General features: G+C 34.3%; 1 protein-coding gene across 1 annotated transcript in view; it reads right to left on the bottom strand.

Moving 5' to 3' along the window:
* CPNE8 (copine 8) overlaps nucleotides 1-21175 on the bottom strand; it is a 255945-nt gene that overhangs the window by 186074 nt on the left and 48696 nt on the right. The window contains exons 4-5 of the mRNA XM_004052956.5: nucleotides 9300-9403; nucleotides 684-723 (exon numbers count right to left, since the gene is read on the bottom strand). Coding sequence (XP_004053004.2) covers nucleotides 684-723; nucleotides 9300-9403 — 144 coding nt within the window. The remainder of the gene's footprint in view (nucleotides 1-683; nucleotides 724-9299; nucleotides 9404-21175) is intronic.

Here is a 21175-nt window from a genome sequence, read left to right as displayed (position 1 = left end):
AGTATCTCACTCTCATTCCTCCCTTCCCATCTACACTTCTTTTTCTGTCTAGCTGTGATGCCCAACTACTCCTGGACCTGGAAATTTCCCCAGGTAACAGTTGTTACCTAGCAACTAGAGCTCTTGAGAAAAGAGGAATAGACCAAAGGAGGGACCCAAAAAAGAAAACAAAACTATAAGTGACTTGAGGACAGAGATTATGTCTATCATGTCCATATTATGCCCTCTGAAACTAGCACAATGCCTGGCATATACAGATATTCAGGAAATATTGGTAAATAAACAAACTACAAAAAAAAAAAACAGAATAACAAACCACTCTGCCTACACTCAGCTACTTCCCATTCTCTTAGAAGTTAAACCTTGCAAAAAGACACTTGCAATTTCATCTTGCTTAACCTGATCCAACTTCAAACATCACTGGGAACTGTAATCATCATTTATTGAAAAAATAAAGATTAAAAATTAAGAAGAAGATTAGTCCATTTTACTTACTAAAGGTAACGTTTTTAATAAGCTCCTCCAAAATGTTTTTCTGGGGTTCTTTTAAAATGTTACTTATTTTCTATGACAATCACGTTACATGAATAACTTAATAGATGTATAACTTTAATATTAATAAGTCAGCATAAGTACTAATCATTGTATTATAATGTTATAAAAACATAAAAATATGAACTTACATGTTTGGATAAGTTGGGACTCTTTGAATCAACATCATACCTAAAAGATTGAAATATAAAACTCAAATTATTTCCACAAAATACAGCTAGAAAAAAAACCAGTATTTTCCAAAACACATAAATAATATAAAAATGAATCCAAAATAATACAAATAGGAAGAAAAACTTAGCAAATTTTAAAGTTTCACATATTCCGTGGCTTACATGCCAGTGGTAGAATTCATGATCCTTGGGTTCTTTCATTTCTAAACACCTAACAAGTCTTAATATTTTCTCAATAATCAATTCTGCTTTTTGATAAGTTTAAACTTTCTCTTTTCTGTGCATAAGTTTAAACCTTCTCTTTTCTGTGCATCAGTAGTATCCCAGTACTGTGCAACTTACTTCAAAATTCCTTAAAAACTGAAAAGCCCTCTTCTCTGGACATCATTTTAAAGGGCAACATGAGGGATCCTTGAGGTGACAGAAATGTTCTGTATATTGCCAGGATAAATGTCAATATCCTATTTGTGATATTGCAAGATGTTGCTGCTGGGGGAACCTAGGTAAAGGATACACAAGTCTCTCTGTATAATTCCTGTATTATTTTTTACAACTTCATGTGAATGAATCTATGTTTATCTCAAAATAAAATATTTTAAAAAATCAAATTAATTATTTAACAAACAGATCCTGGTAACAGGTTGTCCTTAGCACACATTTTAATTTTTACTTAATATCTTAAATGCTATTGTTAAATTGGCTGCAGTAATGAGACATTATTTTTCCCTAATCACAGAACTTAAAGAAAACATACATTTTATGGAAACAAACATATTTACATAAGACTACCATATGTTCTGGTTTTGACCAGTTGGTACTGGAAATTAATCAGTTCTTGGAAAGAGTCTGCAATAAGATCATTCATTATCACTTTATCCCCCGGCATTAAAGAGTTTGTAGAAATAGAGAGGACACTGATAATCGAAATACCTTCAATTTGCCAAATTCTTGTATAGGAAAATATTTGTACTGACTACAGTCTTTCTCCCAAATCATATTCATTTCAAATTTCTTGTGAATAACTTCCTACCAAAAATTAACTGCCTCTTTAAAGGTTAAAGTCTCCTCTCTCACATAAGAATGTTTTCACAAATAAAGAAAACATCTCAATCATTAAAAGTTCACTGAGTATACGGATGCTAGGCAGAGGGTCCATTCACTCTCTAGCAAAGAATGTTTACCATAAACTAGCTTTAGAATTGCAATGGTTCTAAGTAATAATCATCCAGGGATACTAAGGCTTTGAGGTGAAAGGACAGGGTCTTTTCTAATCAGGCAGACAACACCTGAACAATCTTAGCATTACTCCAAGTGATGGGATGTGAGAGATAACACACAGAGCCACTCTATAGAGATGGAATTTCTTGCCTCACCTTCTCTTTTAAAAAATATTATGAATCTCATCAACAGATAACTGGTATTAAAAAGGGGAAGGAAAGTATTATAGAATACAGGAGACACAGGAGAAAAATATAATGTGTGACTCTTGTTTTGAGCCTGACTTAAACAAACTAATTGTAAGGCATTTTTAAGACAATCTGAGAAATTTCCAAATGGCCTGAATGTTAGCTGCCAGTAAGTAGTTATTTGGGGTAAGGCTGGACAATGGCGTGGTGGTCTTATAAAAACAAGCAAACAAACAGGAGGTTCATAAATAAGCATCCTTATCTGTGAGAGCTTTATTTTGAAGTATTGGTAGGTGAAATGATTTGCTTTAAAGTGATTCAGCAATAAGTATATAATAAATAACCTGGAGGAAGTAAATGAACCAAAACTGGCAATACATACATGCCACTTTTGAATCTGCTTCAAAATGTCCAGATAAAACTTAAAATATTTAGAGCTTTTTCTGTCTTTATCAAAATAGTCTCTCCTCCAGAAGTCCTGTGACTTCCTTTCCACAGGGAGAAGCAGAAAGATGAAGGATTAAACGCAGAGAATATGACTTCTTGTTATTATTTTTTAAATAAGGAGGAAGTTAATTGCCTCTCTCTTCCAACAGCACACACTCATTATGACCTGTTTACCTACGTAAATAAATTTATTTTCATACTTTTATAATTAAATTTTACAATAGCAAAAAAAAAAAAAAAAGCATGATGCAAAAACATGCCTCAGAAGAATTACAAATTACTCTCCTTCGCATCAAGGCATTCTGAGCACTTTCAACAGCTATAGCCTGGAATTTTAAATCAGCAAATTGCCAACATTTACTGTAGAACTACAGTTGTTAGTACAAAAAAATACATTTTTTATCCAAGAAATGTTTCTTATATAAGAAAATTTTTTTAAAGGTAAGATTGAAATTAGCAACTTAAACAATATCAGAGATGAAACATAGCTGTGCTAGCTCCTTCTCAAAAATCAACTCTGGAAACTATCTTCTAAAAAGAACCGAGTGTGGACTGGGGAGAAATGACATCGAATGTTCAATTAAGAAGTAAAAGGAAAATGTTTTCATCACAAAAAGCTTAAGTATCTTCAAATACAATCCTCTTTCACTGTATTTTACAAAGCTTTTTAAATACCATTATCTCATAGGTAATTTACATGATACACCTGAATACAATATGTTAGATTAAAAGCATTAGAAATTACCATTTTTCCTTTTTTTTTTTTTTTTTTTTTTGGAGACAGAGTCTCACTCTGTTGCCCAGGCTGGAGTGCCCTGGTGCAATCTCAGCTCACTGCAACCTCCGCCTCCCTGGTCCAAGTGATTCTCCTGCCTCAGCCTCCAGAGTCACTGAGGTGACATAGGTGCCCACCATCACACCTGGCTAATTTTTGTATTTTTAGTAGAGACGGGGTTTCACCATGTTGGCCTGGCTGGTCTTGAACTACTAACCTCAAGTAATCCGCCCCCCTCAGCCTCCAAAAAGTGCTGGGATTACAGGCGTGAGCCACCGTGCCTAGCCTAAAATTACCATCTTTCTTTTAACACAATTTTTCTTCTAACTTTTCTAAATATATCAAGACTTCTCCAGTCCCACTTTCACAGGTCATAACATAGACACTACATCCTAACTGGTTACAATGTATACGTGTACCTTTGTATCTGTTTATAAGTTCCATACTTTCTTTAAGGAAGACAGAATATAGGATCATGGAGGAAGTTTGGTAGTTTCTCCTAAGAGGATGCATCCACTGTGCCTAAATTTAGTAACAAATTTTGTAAACAACTTCATCCTGCCATTGAAACCTTATTACTACAGTAATGAATTGGCAGTAGCTGATTTGGGTGCACCGTAGGATTACGTTTTTGATTCGAGAGTAACAGATATTGATGGAAATTTTTCTTGTATTTCTGGAATTGCAACTAAGGCCCAAAGAAAAAAAACAAAATACGTGATCATGCTTAGCTCAGAGCTACTGAGTCAATCACATTAGGGTCACATACTTTCTCCCTAAAGTTCAGGGGACCAGTCCATGGCCAGGTGATGAACACACTATTCATAAGTGAAGACTTTTCCTTCTCTGTTGGGGGGCAGTAGGGAGGTTCTTTCCACTCCCCAAAGCCAAGTAAAGTATGGCTCCAAAATCTGGGATGCCTGCAAGAAGGGGAGTGCAGCATCTGGTTCATCAGTAAGCTACGGGGTCCTGCTGCAAGTCCACCCTGGGGCTGTCAATGAAAGAGAAACTCACTAGAAAGTTCTAGAAAGTGCTTTCTGAGCGATGAAAAACATAGAATAATGTCCTTTTTGGCCCCTCCTCCATAAGGACAAGACAAGCAAAGTACTTAAAATGTGTCCTCTGAGGCTGATTCCCACATAAGGTCTGGATTTTTTGGACGGTAGGAGACCCCCATCTCTGTCTCCCAACACCGCCTATCTTTTTGCATTCCCACCTCCCTTCTGTCCTGCAAGGAGCTGGGTAATAGCTCCAGCTGAAGGGAGAGGAAGGGAAAAGTCTTAAATGAAGTTTGAGATTAAAGTTTTAAAATAAAAAGTACCTAACAATTAACAGAGTAAGATGGTTCTAAGAAACCAAAGTGACTGGAAAGGCATGAAATTAGACTTTGACATTGTTAAGGGAGCCCTTAACCAATGGGAAAAACCACAGTTGACATGGTGTTGGGACAACTACTAGAAGAAATAAAACAACTTATTTTTCCTCAAAGTGTTGAGATCCATCTAAAATATTTTATAATAACATTATACATTTCATGATTATTACCATTTTATTTATCAAGAAAGAAAATAATTATCTAGGTAAGTCATATCTAGACTCAGATATCCCTTTTTAGTGTTCCAATCTGAATGGAAAAACGAATGAGAAGAGTGATTTCTAAATTATCCTCTATCTGGCACATACTACGAAGTGATAAGGCTATCCACACTTCCTGCTCAAACGCATTTTGGTACAGCTACTCTACCAATAATAAAGTTTTCAACCACAACAACAAAGTGGATTTATTAGGAACCTGTATTATCATCAGTGTGATAATTATAATGAAAATAAATAAATGTCAAAGTTTATTACTTTCTCTGTGATATATACATAGCATGATGAGAGAAACCATGTCTCTTGAATGAGTAAGCACATACTAGATCAAAAAGGCAAGGGAATTTTAGGACTTATAGCCGATAAGGTAATCTTGAAAATATATCTCAGACATACCACAGTAACAATAAAAAAAATTATTATCGGTTAACTATTATAGTACTTATAAGAATCTGGGTCAGTGGTAGGAGAAATAAGTTGTCTCTATCTCTTTCTCTCTCTTTTTCTCTCACTGTCGTTACAATTATTTCAGCACTGAATTTTTTTTAAGTTTATAAAAGCCATTTCTAAAACCTGTTATAATATCCAGTTTAGATAAAACATGTTCAAAGCTTCTTTTTTAATTTGTTTAGACTTTTATAAAATCAACAGGCATTAAGTAAACACAAAACAATTCTGAAAACCATTTACATCTATCTGTTGGTCAATTTACACTAGTGCATCTTTCAGCATGCTATTCCTTCAACAAACTACATTACTACAATGAAAATTGATCACACAAAATGAGGTCATTTTTGTCACACCCAACTAAAACAGAATCAGGACTGATTTTCCCCATGGCAGCAGAGCCATGGGGAAAATCACTTGGGAGTCACAAACACCTACTCCAAGAACTGTCTCACAAGCCCAATCCAAAACCTCAAGGACCTGCTGTGATTTTGAGACAAGTTTAACCTAGTAATTGCCACCCCTTACCAATCAGAGATCACCAGCTTCTGTAAGACACAACCAGCATCAATAAAGTTTCTTTCAAAACAACCTATGTAATTTTTCTCTTTTCCCAGTAAAACTCCAGCCTTTCCTTTTGTTCTCTGAACACACCAGAAACCATTCTGGTACATGTGTGTACGTGTGCAAATTGCAATTCTAATTATTGTATATTATTCCTAAATAAACACTTTTCTTAGAGATTAATCTCTGTATATATTTACTTAAGGCTGATACTGCCAATATGTCAGAATATTTGCAGTAGTTCTCTGGGTGGTAGAGGTTGGGACTACTGGCAATTTGTATTGCCTACTTTAATCTTTTTTATTTTCCAATTTTTTTACCATGAATATGTTACTTTTACCAGGAATAACACATTGCTAAGAATTTTAAAAACCAATATCACAGGTATAATATATATATATATATAACTCGTGAACTATTACACTATTTCCACATTTACTTATGTAGATATCCTGAAGAAATCACAATAATAATGATGATAATAATAATAAGCCTGTTCTTTCAGGTTAAAGGTTATTATGTGAGTATTCTAAAAAATGGAAAATCAAAAGGAACTAAAGTGATAGCAAAGACACTACATGAACTAAGAGGATGGACTTGTTACTCCTCTTGATGATCTTCTGCAGGTAACCCTTTCTAGCCCTAATTGTTTGAACTTTTCAGCAATCATATAAAATGGAGATGTTCTTTGAATTGAATTTCTGAAACTAACAAAATACATGCAAAAGGTAAAACAATACTTATTTAATTCCATTTTGCAATATGCTTTCACATTTCAAACATTACACTATTTCTGTAAAAATTGCTTCAACTTCAATTAGGAAGTTAAAATATATCCATTTACTTAACATTAATTTATGTTACTTTATAGTTTCCTGACACTCTGAGATAAATGTTCCTGGAACAGACAAGTTTTGAGTATCAGGTAAGAATGAAGAGCAGGACATGGATCTAAAAATCAGAGCTAAATAACAGACGAGGAGTTCAGGGAAGTAACAAAACTTATAGGATCTCCAATGTTGAAATCAAAATAAAATACAGAGATGAATCTCTAAATTAAATCTTTTATTTGGGATGCACAGAATTGCAATTCAGGGCATATACATGCAGACCAGGATGATTTTCATTCAGTATGTCCAAAAAACAAAGAGAAGGTTGGGAATTTTATTAGAAAGAGAAAAGCTATATATTGTTTTGAAAGAAAACTGATTGGCACTACAGAAGATTTTGGGAGCTGGCAAAAGTGGCGATTGGTGAGTGACAGTGGTAGGTAAAACTAGTCTTAGAGTCATGGCAGGTCATGACTGTTCTTTAGGGTTACATTGGACCGATTCAGCAACTGGCCTTGTGGAAAATTCAATTCTTGGAACAGGTGCTATAAGTGCTTTTTCCCCCTGGCCTGTTGACTCTGATTTAGTTGAGTATGACAAGAATGACTCAATTCATATAATCAACTTTCACACCAAGTTGATTTCAAAGATTTAGAACCAGACAGTGGGTACTCCTGTCTGCATCCTATAATCCTAAAATTTGGCTCTAAGTAATTTGTCCTCTGAAAACGTAAAGTATATATAAATATATACTACAAAAAGATTTGCATCCAAGGAAACTCACTGCAGGATTATATGTAGTAGGAAAAATGGAACCAGCCAAATGCCCATCAGTAAGGGTTTTGTTAAATAAATTACAGTTCTTTTGAACAATGGAAATTATATAACCTTTAAAATGAATGTGGTATATGCATATTTTGTGGCATAAAAGGATATCTGCAAAATACAAGGTAAAGGAAAATATATTTATTGCAATTCCTGTATGCATATGTGTATGTTTAAAGAAAAAAAAACTCCCAGCATATACATTGAGTCATTTGCAGGTTTGGGAGGGGAGGCAATGCTTTTTTGTATTAGGATAAAAGGAAGCTTTCATTTTAAATGTCTATATCACTTAAAGTTTGCAATAAATATTTATTACTTTCAACGGTGAAAACAATGCAGATGAATGAGAAAGGAAGAAAAAGAAAGGAAAAAACAAAGGGGGGAACAAAGAATCATGAAATAGAGGCTGGTTTTAACATAAACTTAAGTCTGGGATTAAGGAGGAAAAATTAAGAGTCCCATGCTGGTGTAAAAGAAAATTCTTAAAAAGCAATTGCTACCAAGGCCCAGAATAATGGGAGAATTCAACCACATACTACATGACTTATATCTGTTTTTTAGTGGCAACGCTATGTGCAGCCTCTACAATAAACATAATCAGGAAGTTACTACATTTCATTTCAGTTTCTCTTCCAATGAGCCTCATTTTTACTATTTGCAAAGGAGTTTCTAAAAAATAAAAAACCAAATGTGGATGTAATAAATTTTATTTGATAAATATGACAAATACTCAGCATTCCTGAAGAAAGAAGCTAGTATAAGATCTTTTTTAAACACAAGCACTGCAGGTTATTTTACCATGCATATTTTAGAGGAAAATGAGAAAGACTATTAACAGTAAAGAGCTGTTATTTTTTACATTATGAAGCAAATTATGACTTTTTCAAATAAGATGTTGATAGCTTTTGTTATCAAAAAGTATTTATAAATTGTAAAAGCATGGTACATCAGGATTTTAAGCTATTTAAAATAAGACATTTATCTTTTAATGTTCGTGAATTTCCTTTAATTATTTTCATATTTTAAGCACATTTTACCCACCTCCCCACAACAGATTTCCTTTTAACCATATCCAGATACTTCAACAATCACTACAGTTCACTTCTGTGGAACAAAAACTCTATAATAATATAAACAGGCTGACTCTAGGTTCTCTGTGGACAGGAACTTGGATTTGACAATAATGTTTTAATATGCCAGACTTAGTATCAAAGTAACAAGAATACTTAACATATTTAAAATGCTAATTCAATTATCCTGGTCCTTGGAAAAATACAAGGCTACCAAGGGATGAATGGAAGCCATATTTAGGCAGAGATCCAGGTGCTATGCTAAGAAGCTGCTGAGCCAAACTTAAGATCTGAGAGACATCAGCCATGGGAGTGGATGTGATAACTTTGGAGTATACATAGAACTTGTAGGAAATCCACTGAAGCACGGGGCAGTTGGGAAGAATGTCCATATACACCGTCCTGCATGGCTAAACTGCTCACCTATTCATTCAACATGTATTCAGACCTACAAAATGCAAAGCAGGGGGCTTGCTTGGGCCACACTCTGAACAGAATTAATCTGGTTTCCTGCCAATATAATCTAGAACTCAGTGCAACCATAGGACCCTGCCTTACATTAGTAATATTGTCTTTAAAATCAAATTTTTCTAAATGCAAGTTTTAGTAGCACTTACAAGTCAAAACGAAGATTCTCTCTTTCTTCAAAAAAGTAGTCCAGAATAAACTTTCTTACAAAATCAGGATTTAAAGTATTATCAATTACTTCAGTTCTTCCAAACTGTGGAAAGAGAGAGAGAATTTAAAATTAAACCTTGTACGGCTACTTATTACAAGTATAGTACTTAACATCACACAGTTCTTTTAAAAAATAAGCAATAAATATCCAAATAATAGAAATTTTTTAGCGATCAAATCACCTCTCTTATTTATTCAGGGAAATCATAAAATAAGCCCTGAGTTCATTCAAAAATCAGCTTCTCCCCAAAATTCATATGACAAACCATAATGCTTCTCCTTCTCCTCTCCCTACTTGTAAGTTAAATCCTCTTTTAATGAAAAGAAGTTATTTCTACCTAAAATTTAAATGTATTATAAATTATTTTCCTAACCTTGTATATAAGAAGGCCAGACAATACATATTCTTATAATTGAAGAGATCATAGTATTCATAACCTTCCTCCTCTTTTTATACATAACAGTCCCATATACAATGCCGTTTATTAGCCATGTTTTGGGGAGAATGCTCTGAAAATCTCCTACACATATGTCACAACAATCAGTTGTTTCTGATTAATCATGTTTTAATTCTTACCATATCTAGATAGCTAAAATGGGACCTATACTTCTTGCATCTTTTAAAGCAATATGCTGCACTTTAGCTTAGAAAAACTAAGTTTCTCCATCTTAGGGCAAGTGGAAAACAGGAAAAAATATTCCACTTTCTAGTCCTCCCTCCTTTCAATGTGAAAGAAGGCCATTTGGCACTTCTCCCAAAGATAGAGCACAAATATAAAATTTACATCTCTTTTCTATCCTTGGCTTACATTCTTCCCTTCCAACTCCCATGGAATTCTAATGAGAGAATTTTAACTTTAGTTCTGAGCAACATTAGGCAATGAAGCATGCTGTCTTATCACAAACCAACTTTTATTAAAGTTCGATGAAATATTATCTTTTTAATAGGAAAAGAGAAGAACTATGATAATCCATTAAAATGTGAAGCTTTCTTAAATTGTAATAATAAAACTGTAGTACAAAATATTGATGACATAGGATTTACTAAGGCTACTTCCAACGGATCACTCCCAAAAAGAACAAATTTTCAGAGGCCTATGCCATTGGACAACGTTTTATATCACAGACCAATATCATACAGACAAATTATAACCCACGTCACTAATTCAACATTTCAATAATATTGAGAATTTACTTTAAACAATAATATCAATTACAGCCACCAGTTATTGAGTATTTACCTTGTTCCAAGCACTTTTCACACATTACTTTTAATATTTACTATAATTCTGCATGGTAGAACTAGCCCCATTTTAGAGATAAGAAAATTAAAGCAGAGTTTCAACCTAAGTCACTTTGGCTACAAAATCTGCATTCTTTCTAGGACTCTCCTCTATTTAAGCGTAAAACATAGGCCCTGGAGAAGATCCAACAATAAGCCTATCCATTTTAATTTTCTAATCTGAAGGGAGTGGGAATAGGAGAATATACCCAAATAACCAGGGGCTGGCAGTGCTTGCATACTTCAAGAGAACTGTGCAGAGGTCAGTAAGTTCAAGTATAAACCAGACGGACCCTCCACCCTCCCACTGTTCCTACTGCTGGGAGGAAAAACTGTTTCCAGACCAGAGCAGAGAGCACTAAAGCAGCAAATGCACAACACTCTCAAACAGAAGCTCAGCCAGTACCCATATTCCCAAGTATTTGGATTTTTAACCCAAACTCACACTCAGAGAGAATTTTTAAAAATGAAGTGAAATTTCCCACAGTAAGCCCCATTGAAGTGCAGCCAGCAACTCCCCAGAGCCTATTAGCCCTTAAAACACACACAAGCCTATTTCTCATAGAATGCTGGCTCCTCAGCAATAGGAGTGACTGAGTATACTCTGCTATCTCTAGCGAAGATTAATTTGTAGCCATTAAAATCCTGGTTTTAGCAAATCATCTATATATTATGACTAGATCCATTACAATATGTCTTCTACCACACAGCCCTGAAATTGTTTTTGATGATATCACCAGTGACCTTCATATTGCTAAATCCAGTGGTCACTTCTGGCCCTCATCTTGCCAGATCTCTCAGCAGCATGTGACACAGCTGTCCACTCATTCTTTTTAGAAGCCATCTTTCCTGACTTTTGACACCACATTCCTCTGTTTCTCCTCTTCTCAGATTCTCAAGCATTCAACATCTCATTGGCAGAGCTCAGTTCAAGGCACTCTTGTTCTCTATACAGTCACTTTTTATTAGGTTATTTCATCTGTTCCTGCTATAGTTTGAATGTATCCCTTCCAAAATTCAGGTGTTACCAATGTGACAGTATTAAGATATAGAGCATTTAAGAAGTGATTAGGCCATGAGGGCACCTTTCTCATGAATGGCAGGAAGGCCCTTATGAAAGAGGCTTCATACAGCATTTGGCCATCATTTGCCCTTCCGTCTTCCACCATGTGATACAGCAAGAATGCCCTCGCCAGATGCCAGTGCCTTGATCTTGGGCTTCCCAGACTTCAGAACTGTGAGAAAATAAATTTCTCTTCTTTTTAAATTACGTGGTCTCAGGTATTCTGTTATAGCAACACAAAACAGACCAGGATAATTTATTTGGTTTTAAATCCCATCTACATGATAACTTCCAAAGGCATGTCATCAGCTCTGAGACTCACTTCTGGGTATTCATGCATACAACTGCTTTCTTAACTTATACAAGTGGTTGTCTTATAGATCCCTCAAAAGTATCATCCAAACATAAAATAATTATTTTATATCACAAACATCACCCTAATACTGGTGCTTACCAAGTTTACTTCTTGTCAATAAATGTTACCACTATCCACTTGATTTATCAGACCATAAATGAAAGTCATCAATCTCAAGTCTTTCTTTTTAATCTGCCAACTCCTATTCATCACTACCTCATAAGTTATCAGTTATAATTCCAAAACATGCCTCACAGCTGTTTACTTCTCTCCATAGCTCCCATCATCAGCCTAACTCAAGCTTTTCTTCCCTCTCATGGTCTACCCAAAGGGCCCCCTAACTTACATTTCTGCTGTTTCTTCTTTTATTCTCCTTCCAATTCATCTTCTATGTGACATCCAGAATAATCTTTTGAAAATGTAAACATGCCCATGTCATTCCACCAGCCAAAAAATTTTAATGGCTTCCCGTAGTACTTATAATAAAATCTCTTTTCTTCGGTCTAAAGGTCCTGGCTCCTATTTTCCTCTCTAACCTCATTTTAGGCAGTATCCCTTCTTTCTCTTTGCTCCAGCCTCCTGGCCTTCTTGTTGGCCCTTTTACACACCAAACCCTTTCCCACCTTATGGCCTTTGCACCTGCTATTTCCTCTTACTAGAATGTTCCTAACCCCATTCTTGAATGGCTGACTTTTTCCTCATCCTTTAAGCCTCTGCTTAAATGTCAGCATGTCAGCTCTAAACATCAATCTGAAATAGGTGCTCCATTCTTAGTCTCTCTCACAGCACCTGTCTTCCCCCTTAATAAAACTTATATTTTGCTACTATACATTTAAATGTTTATGTAGGCTGGGCGCGGTGGCTCACACCTGTAATCCCAGCACTTTGGGAGGCCAAGGTGGGCAGATCACCTGAGGTTAGGGGTTCAAGACCAGCCTGACCAACATGGAGAAACCCCGTCTCTACTAAAAATACAAAAAATTAGCCAGGTGTGGTGGCAGGCGCCTGTAGCCCCAGCTACTCAGGAGGCTGAGGCAGGAGAATGGCATGAACCTGGGAAGCGGAGCTTGCAGTGAGCCAAGAACGCGCCACTGCACTCCCAGCCTGGGCAACAGAGTGAGCTCTGTCTCAAAAAAAAAAAAAAAAAAAAAAAATTAGCCAGGCGTGGTGGCGCATGCCTGTAATCCCAGTTACTCAGGAGGCTGAGGCAGGAGAATCACTTGAACCTAGGAGGTGGAGGTTGTGGTGAGCCAAGATCGCACCATTGCACTTCAGCCTGGGCAACAAGAGTGAAACTCCATCTCAAAAAATAAAAATAAAAATAAAATGTTTATGTTTCCCCCACTAGACAGTAAGCTTCGTGAAGGAACAGGACACAGACATGTGTTTGATTTACACCTGAATAAAATTGAACAAATGGTTAAATAAGGGAGATCTGAGATATAAATATCAAGGTTCAGAAAATATATCAAGGGTAATATATAGTATAATACCAATTTTGGTATATGTATAGCATAATACCAATTTGATTAAAACATAAGCATATATATGCATATATATATATATGGAAAAAAATAGAATACAGTGTACCAGAATGTAATGATTATCATCTAATTTTTTAAAACTGTGTTATGCATTTCTGGGTTTTCCCAATTTCTTGCAATAAGTAGAATTTACTTTTAAAATCAGAAACAAAAAACTTTCAGGCAGTTTTCCTGTTTTTAGTTCACTCTATTATAAAAAGTGAAAACTGGAAATAATAAGAAATCTACAGATATGTTATGACTAGTTCAGCTTATGGGAAATACACTGGTTATTTCCTGGACACTGGAATGTATTAGCTATCAACCAAGTGATTAATCTTTTTGACTTGAAATAAAATTTACATCTTAGCTAATGTCTTATGCTACTAAATAAATAATTGCTAATTCTTTGGAAAATGTGCAGTTGCATATCATTCTATACCTATCAAAGGGGTGTAAAATTTTGAGGAAAGACAATTATTAATAATATTTGTTGATGTTATACACCCAGAAACAGCTACATTTTAAAGAATTTTAACTTGTGTCCTAAAAAGTCTCGTTCTGAATATCAATAATACTAGATTATCAAAAGTACCTATGAACCTAATTACAATAACCTCTGGTACAATGTACATGTACAAATATGCGGAAGCCAAGCACTTTTACATAATGATACAGTATTAAGTTTTCATAAACTTATAATTGGGAAACTATTCTTTTATTCACCAACTACGAAAATTTTCAGTTATTTGAAAAAAAAGTGTGTAAACTTAAATTTGTTAAAACCGGAAAACACTGTTCCCTTTAAAATTCCAAGCAAAAAGTGAAAAACAATTCACAATCAAGTCTTTCAAAGTTTTCCTTTGTTTTATGCTTGAGCTAATTGGATAAATAGCTACTTTTCCAATTTAGGAACAAATCTTGCAGAAAATGATAGAATAGAAATACTCCTCATTTCTAAATCAACTAATTATTAAACTACTTCAGAGAAGCAGTACTGGAAAGAACACTCAGTAACTTCATCTATTTATGGCACCAAGCAGATGAACTACGTTTTGATAAAAATGTTCAGAAAGTTTTAATATATTATGAAGGCCCAGCACAACCACCCAGTCTCACATTCACTTGTCAAGTGAAAGTGATGAAGACAAAAGGTCATCTGAACAACTGCACATCTTTAATTCAATTATTATGTTATAATTAAATCTTAGTAGCCATGATATACAGCCGCACTTTCCAGAGATTACACAAGAGTAAATTAGATGACTACGGTAGGCAGAATACTCTGACATAATATTAAGATAAATTTAATCTAAAACCGCAATTTAGGGCTATAAATATCCAACTTGCATGAAGGATACCAAACATACAAACACACACAGCTACACACACAAAGAAGGTTTACATTCTCATACTCTTCCTCTTGGAAATAAAACACTGGCCTCAACAGAGACTCCACAGCCTTCTTCTTATAAGAGGAAGACATATAGCTCTGTTATATAACTCATTATCCAAGGCATTTTTTTCACAATCCAATAATACGAAACTCACTTTATTATAACAAGTAGAATATCTGAAAGCTTTATCTAGATCTTACAATACTGTAGATCAATGAGATGCAGCTATAGATATAAAAATACATGTACACACTACACACACACGGAGAGAAAGAGAAGTAAAATGACTTCCTTCTAATGTTCTTGGATAAGACAAAGTATTTCACACAAGGGACTGTCATTCAATTTTTAGGATCTTCTGTTTTTAGGAATTCACCTAAATCATTAACCACCAACAAATGAATACCTACATCATGTCTCTATAATTTTCACACATAAAATATAGAAAGAACTAAAGTCCACCAGCATTTAAAATTATATTATAGTGTTTTAAAACTTTAGTTAAAACATTTATTAAAGTTTTATCATATACTTTAGAAAAGGCCAAACTAGGCAGAGATTTTAGCAGTGTATATGCATGTTTGGTCTACATTTCTTTCCATTTTTAATATGTCTAAACCTTTCAAAAGTGAAAGAGAAAAATTTTAAAAAATAAGTCAACAAATCTTTAGACTGGGATCCCAAAGGGCTACAATTGAGAAGGATAAATCGGAAGAACAACCCTCAAGAGCAATGAAAGGCATATTAGAGTCATTCAAATGTTTAAGGGATTAAGGTGAACTTTTACTAGCCTTTCTGTATCTACATAAGTAAAAGTAAACCCACTCTAGAAAATTACAAAATCATTCAAACCTTTGCATTATCTCTAATTTTTCATATACCATATGCAGCAATTATCATCAGAAATGAGAACTTCTGTTCCAGCTCTATGTAATAGATCACAGCAGCATATAGCAGACCAAGATCTCAAATAAACAACATTATACCTCACAGAACTAGAAAAAAAAAAAAGAAAAAACTAAGCTCAAAGTCTGTGGAAGGAAGAAAATAATAAAGATCAGAGAAGAATAAATAAAACAGAGACTAGAAAGACAATAGAAAATAACAATAAAACTAAGAATTGATTTTTTGAAAAGGTAAACAAAATTGACAAACCTTTAGTCAGAGAGAAAAAAAAGGAAGACAAATATACAAATTCAGAAATGAAAGAGAAGACATTACAACTGATACCACAGAAATACAAAAGACCATAAGAGACTACTATAAACAAGGTACCTACAAATTGGATAACCTAGGTAAAATGGATAAATTCACAGAAACATACAACCCACAAAGACTGAATAAAAAAAAGATAGAAAACCTGAATAAGCAAATAATGAATAAAATGGTTAAATCAATAATAATAAAAAAGAAATATCCCATCAAAGGAAAAACAAGGCCAGATGACACTGACACAGAATTCTACCAAATATTAAAAGAAAAAATATGGATTGATTATCCCTTATCTGAAATGCTTGGGACAAGAAGTGTTTCAGATTTCATAATTTTTCAAATTTTGGAATACTATATATACATATTAGGATATCTTGGGAATGGGACCCATGTCTAAACATGAAACTCCTTTGTTTTATGCTTTAGTGTGTGTCTTATTTATGCTTCAGCGTATGTCTTATACACATATGCTGAAGGCAATCATATACAATAACTTTAATAATTTTGTTCATGAAACAGGGTTTTGACCGCATTTTACTGTGACCCATCAGATGAGGTCACATGTAAACTTTTCCACTTGTGGCATTATGACAACACTCAAAAAGTTTCAAATTTTGGATCATTTTGGATTTTTAGCTTTCAGATTAGGGACAATCAATCTGTAATACCAATCCTTCTGAAACTCTTCCAAAAACTGAAGAAAAGGGAATGCTTCCAAACTCATTTTACAAGTTCAGCACTACCCTGTGTGATGGTTAATACTGAGTGTCAACTTGGTTGGATTGAAGGATGCAAAATATTGTTCCTGAGTGTGTCTGTGAGGGTGTTGCCAAAGGAGATTAATATTTGAGTCAGTGAACTGGGAGAAGCAGGCCCACCCTCAATCTGGGTGGGCACCATCTGATCAGCTGCCAGCACACTAGAATAAAGCAAGCAGGAGAAGATGGAAAAGCAGACTTGTTAAGTCTTCCAGCCTTCATCTTTTTCCCATGTGGATGATTCCTGCTCTCAAACATCAGACTCCAAGTTCTTCAGCTTTTGGACTCTTGGACTTACACCAGTGGTTTGTGATCGTGTGAGTCAATACTTCTTAATAAACTCCCACTTATACATGCGTCTATCCTATCAGTTCTGTCCCTCTAGAGAACTCTGACTAACACACCCTGATACCAAAGCCAGACAAAAACATTATAAGAAAAGAAAACTAAAGGCAGCTATCTTTGATGATCACAGGTGCAAAAATCCTGAACAAAATACTATCAGCCTGAATTCAACAGCACATTAAAAGAATAATTTATCGTAAGTGGGATTCATCCCTGGGATGCAAGAATGGTTCAACATACACAACTCCATAAAGATGATACAGTACATTAACAGAACGAATTATGAAAACTATATGATCAACTCAATGGAGCCAAAAAGGCTTTTAACAACATTCAAGAAAGTTTCCAGATAAAAATTCAAAACAAGTTAAGTTTTAAAGGAATATACCTCTATACAATAAAAGACATATATGAAAAGCCCACAGCTAACATCATACTGAAAGCTTTTCTTCCAATTCAGGAACAAGACAAGGATGCCCACTCTCACACTTCTACTTAACATAGGACTGCAAGTTCTAGCCAGAGCAGTTAGACAAGAAAAAGAAATAAAAGGCATGCAAATTGGAAAGAAAGAAGTGAAACTGTTTCTATTTGCTAATGACATGATCTTATATAGAGAAAGTTCTAGACTCCACCAATAAACTATTTCAACTGATAAAGTCAGTAAAGTTACAGGATACAAAATCAACACAGAAAAATCAGTAGTATTTCTTTACACTAACAACAAATTATCTGAAAAAGAAATTAAGAAAATCCCATTCACAATAACATGAAAAAACACAAAATACTGAGGAGTAAATTTAACCAAAAAGGTGAAAAACCTATATAATAAAAAAAAACACTGATGAAAGAAATAATTATGACACAAATAAATGGAAAACTATTCTATGTTCATGGACTGAAAATTTAATAGAGCTAAAATGGCCATATTACATAAATGATGCAATCTCTATCAAAATTCCAAGTCATTTTTCACAGAAATAGAAAATACAATCCTAAGTTTTATATAGAACCACAAAAGATCCCATATAGCCAAAGTAACCTTGACAAAAAAAGAACAAAGCTGAAGGCATCACACTACCTGACTTCAAAATCGATCACAATGCTATAGTTACCAACACAGCATGTTACTGTCATAACAACATATATGACCAGTGGAACAGGACTGAGAGTCCAGAAATAAATCCATGCACAACACAGAATGTGGAAAGGAGAGATGTTGATCAAAGTGTACAAAATTTCAGTTAGACAGGAGGAATAAGTTTTAATGATCTACTGTAGAAAAAAGTGACTATAATAATAACTCACTGTATATTTCAAAATTGCTAAGAGAAAATTTTAAATGTTTTCACCACAAAAAGAATAATAAGTAGGTGAGGTACTGGATTTCTCAAACAACCTGATTTAATTATTCCCATAACATAAACATATAAAATATCACATTGTATCCCATAAATATATAATATGCAACTATTGTCAATTAAAAGTTAAAAACTCTAAAATTCAATGAAACAACTGAAAGAAAGAGACAGAAAGGAACCAAAGAACAAATAAAACAATTGACAAGCCTTTACCTAAACTAATTTTAAAAAGAGAGAAATCACAAATAAAATAATAAATGAAAGAGAAAACATTACAAGTGATGGTACAGGAATAAAAATGATCATAAGGGACTATTATGAACAACTTTAGCCAACAAATTGAATAACCCAGAAGAAATGGATAAATTCTTGGAAACATATACCATACTAAGGCTGAACCATGAAAAGATAGGAAACTTGAACAGACCAATAATGAATAAGAGATTGAAGCAGTAATCAACAACCTCAAAAGCAGTAATCAAAAAGAAAAACCTGGGACTTGATGGCTTCTATGATGAATGCTACCGAACATTTAAACAAGAATCAATATCAATCTTCCTTAAATTCTTCCCAAAATATTAAGAAAAAGAAACACCTTTCAGACTCATTTTATGAAGCCAGCATTATCATCATACCAAAGCCAAACAAGGGCACAACTGGAAAAGAAAATTATAGACCAATATCCTTGGTGAATATGGATGTAAAAATCCTCAACAAAATACAAGTAGACCAAATTCAACAGCACATTAAAAGGATCATCCTTGTCTATAATCCTCACTAGCTAGACACCTGGTGTCATCAACTAATGGCATGGGTTGCCTAGAGGGCAGAATCTTAGATTTCTCTTAGTTTTCCTATAATATTCTGAATCGATAAAATAAATTCGACAGTAGTGCTTACAAATTTTTCAAAATGCCTATGTAAAATTGAATTGTTTATAATGCCCATAAAATAAAAATACAAATAGGCTGGACATTGTTCTGTACTTCATGTTGTACTACAAGAAACTGATCACCACATTTAAAACTTGGGAGAAGACAGCTACTATATCAATGATTAACCATAGAATAAAATTTTAGGCTGTGGTTTTTCAGTATACATGTACTATCACAAAACCTTATGTTGTGATTTATCTTTATTTAAAACTTTAGATGCTTCACATTTAAGGAAAATTGTGACTGCATAAGGTTTCTAACTGGACTATACTATGAGTATCAGGGTTTTTTTTTCAATATACAGCCTAGATATATTTTGATAAAAAATACTTTTTTTAGAAATAAATTATGATAATAGAGATGTTTACCTTAATCTTGTTGTCTTTTTCCTTAAGGCTAGCAACCTATATTGACAACCTTCAAACTTTTCCTTCAAATGTTACTGAATCATATAGCAAAACCCTATCACACACTGATTTAACATACGTAAATGTCAACAAAATATATCAGTATTATTCATGCCAATGTAGCCTTAACACAAGAGACACAACAAATTAAAATCATAGCTACAACTCTAATAATTCATATTTTATTTTGTAATATAATTGGCAGTACATGAATATATTGACTATAAATAAAACATAGATCTGTCATTGTTTATTGATTGGCTATCAGATAAACTGTAAGGATGGGACTTTCACTTCCAGAAAGATGGAGTCGTTTCTCTATTTTTCTTGCAAAGTACAACTAAAAACACTGAACTACATTATAGTTATTTCTTTACTTTATCAATGTCGATATTCTGGTTGTGATAATGTACTAGAGTTTTTAAGATATTACCACTTGGGGAAAGTGAGCAAACAGGACATAGGATTTCTCTGTATTATTTCTTATGTAAGGACAAATACAAACCAAAAATTAAAAATAAGAGGGTTAGGCTACAGGTAGTGGCTCACGCCTGTAATCCCAGCACTTTAAGAGGCCAGAGTGGGTGGATCAATAGGTCAGGAGTTCAAGACCAGCCTAGCCAACATGGCGAACCCCCAAAAAAAATAGCCAGGCATGTTGGCAGGCACCTATAATCTCAGCTACTCGGGAGGCTGAGGCAGGAGAATTGCTTGAACCCGGGAGGCGGAGGTTGCAGTGAGCTGACATCGTGCCATTGCACTCCAGCCTGGGAGACAAGAGCAAGACTCTGTCTAAAAATAAATAAATAAGAGGCTTAATTCTCCCTGTTGATAATAAGAGAAAATATTTCCCTCCCTCCTTTTATTCAGAGCATTTACTTTGGAAAACATGTAATTACAAGTACTTTCTCTCTCTGAAATGTATATAAATCCTTTTGAAAACTCTGGTCAGCTTTATAACCCAGGAATGCCTTTCTCAAGAACATAGGAGCCATCTTTATATAATGTAAACATCGAAATAACTTGCACCTCTGTCTCCCAGTTTCTGTGGGAAAGTAGGAGCCTAATTTGGTAGAGTCATTGTTCCAAGTTGCAAAACTACCTTTTGTCCTAAAGACAGGAAGTTTGTTTTTCCTCCATATAAAGCCAATTACCTAACATAGATGGTTATGATGCA

The sequence above is a fragment of the Gorilla gorilla genome, chromosome 10 (genome assembly GCF_029281585.2).
Source record: "Gorilla gorilla gorilla isolate KB3781 chromosome 10, NHGRI_mGorGor1-v2.1_pri, whole genome shotgun sequence".
Taxonomy (NCBI): domain Eukaryota; kingdom Metazoa; phylum Chordata; class Mammalia; order Primates; family Hominidae; genus Gorilla; species Gorilla gorilla.
This window is presented reverse-complemented; position numbering and strand designations above follow the sequence as displayed.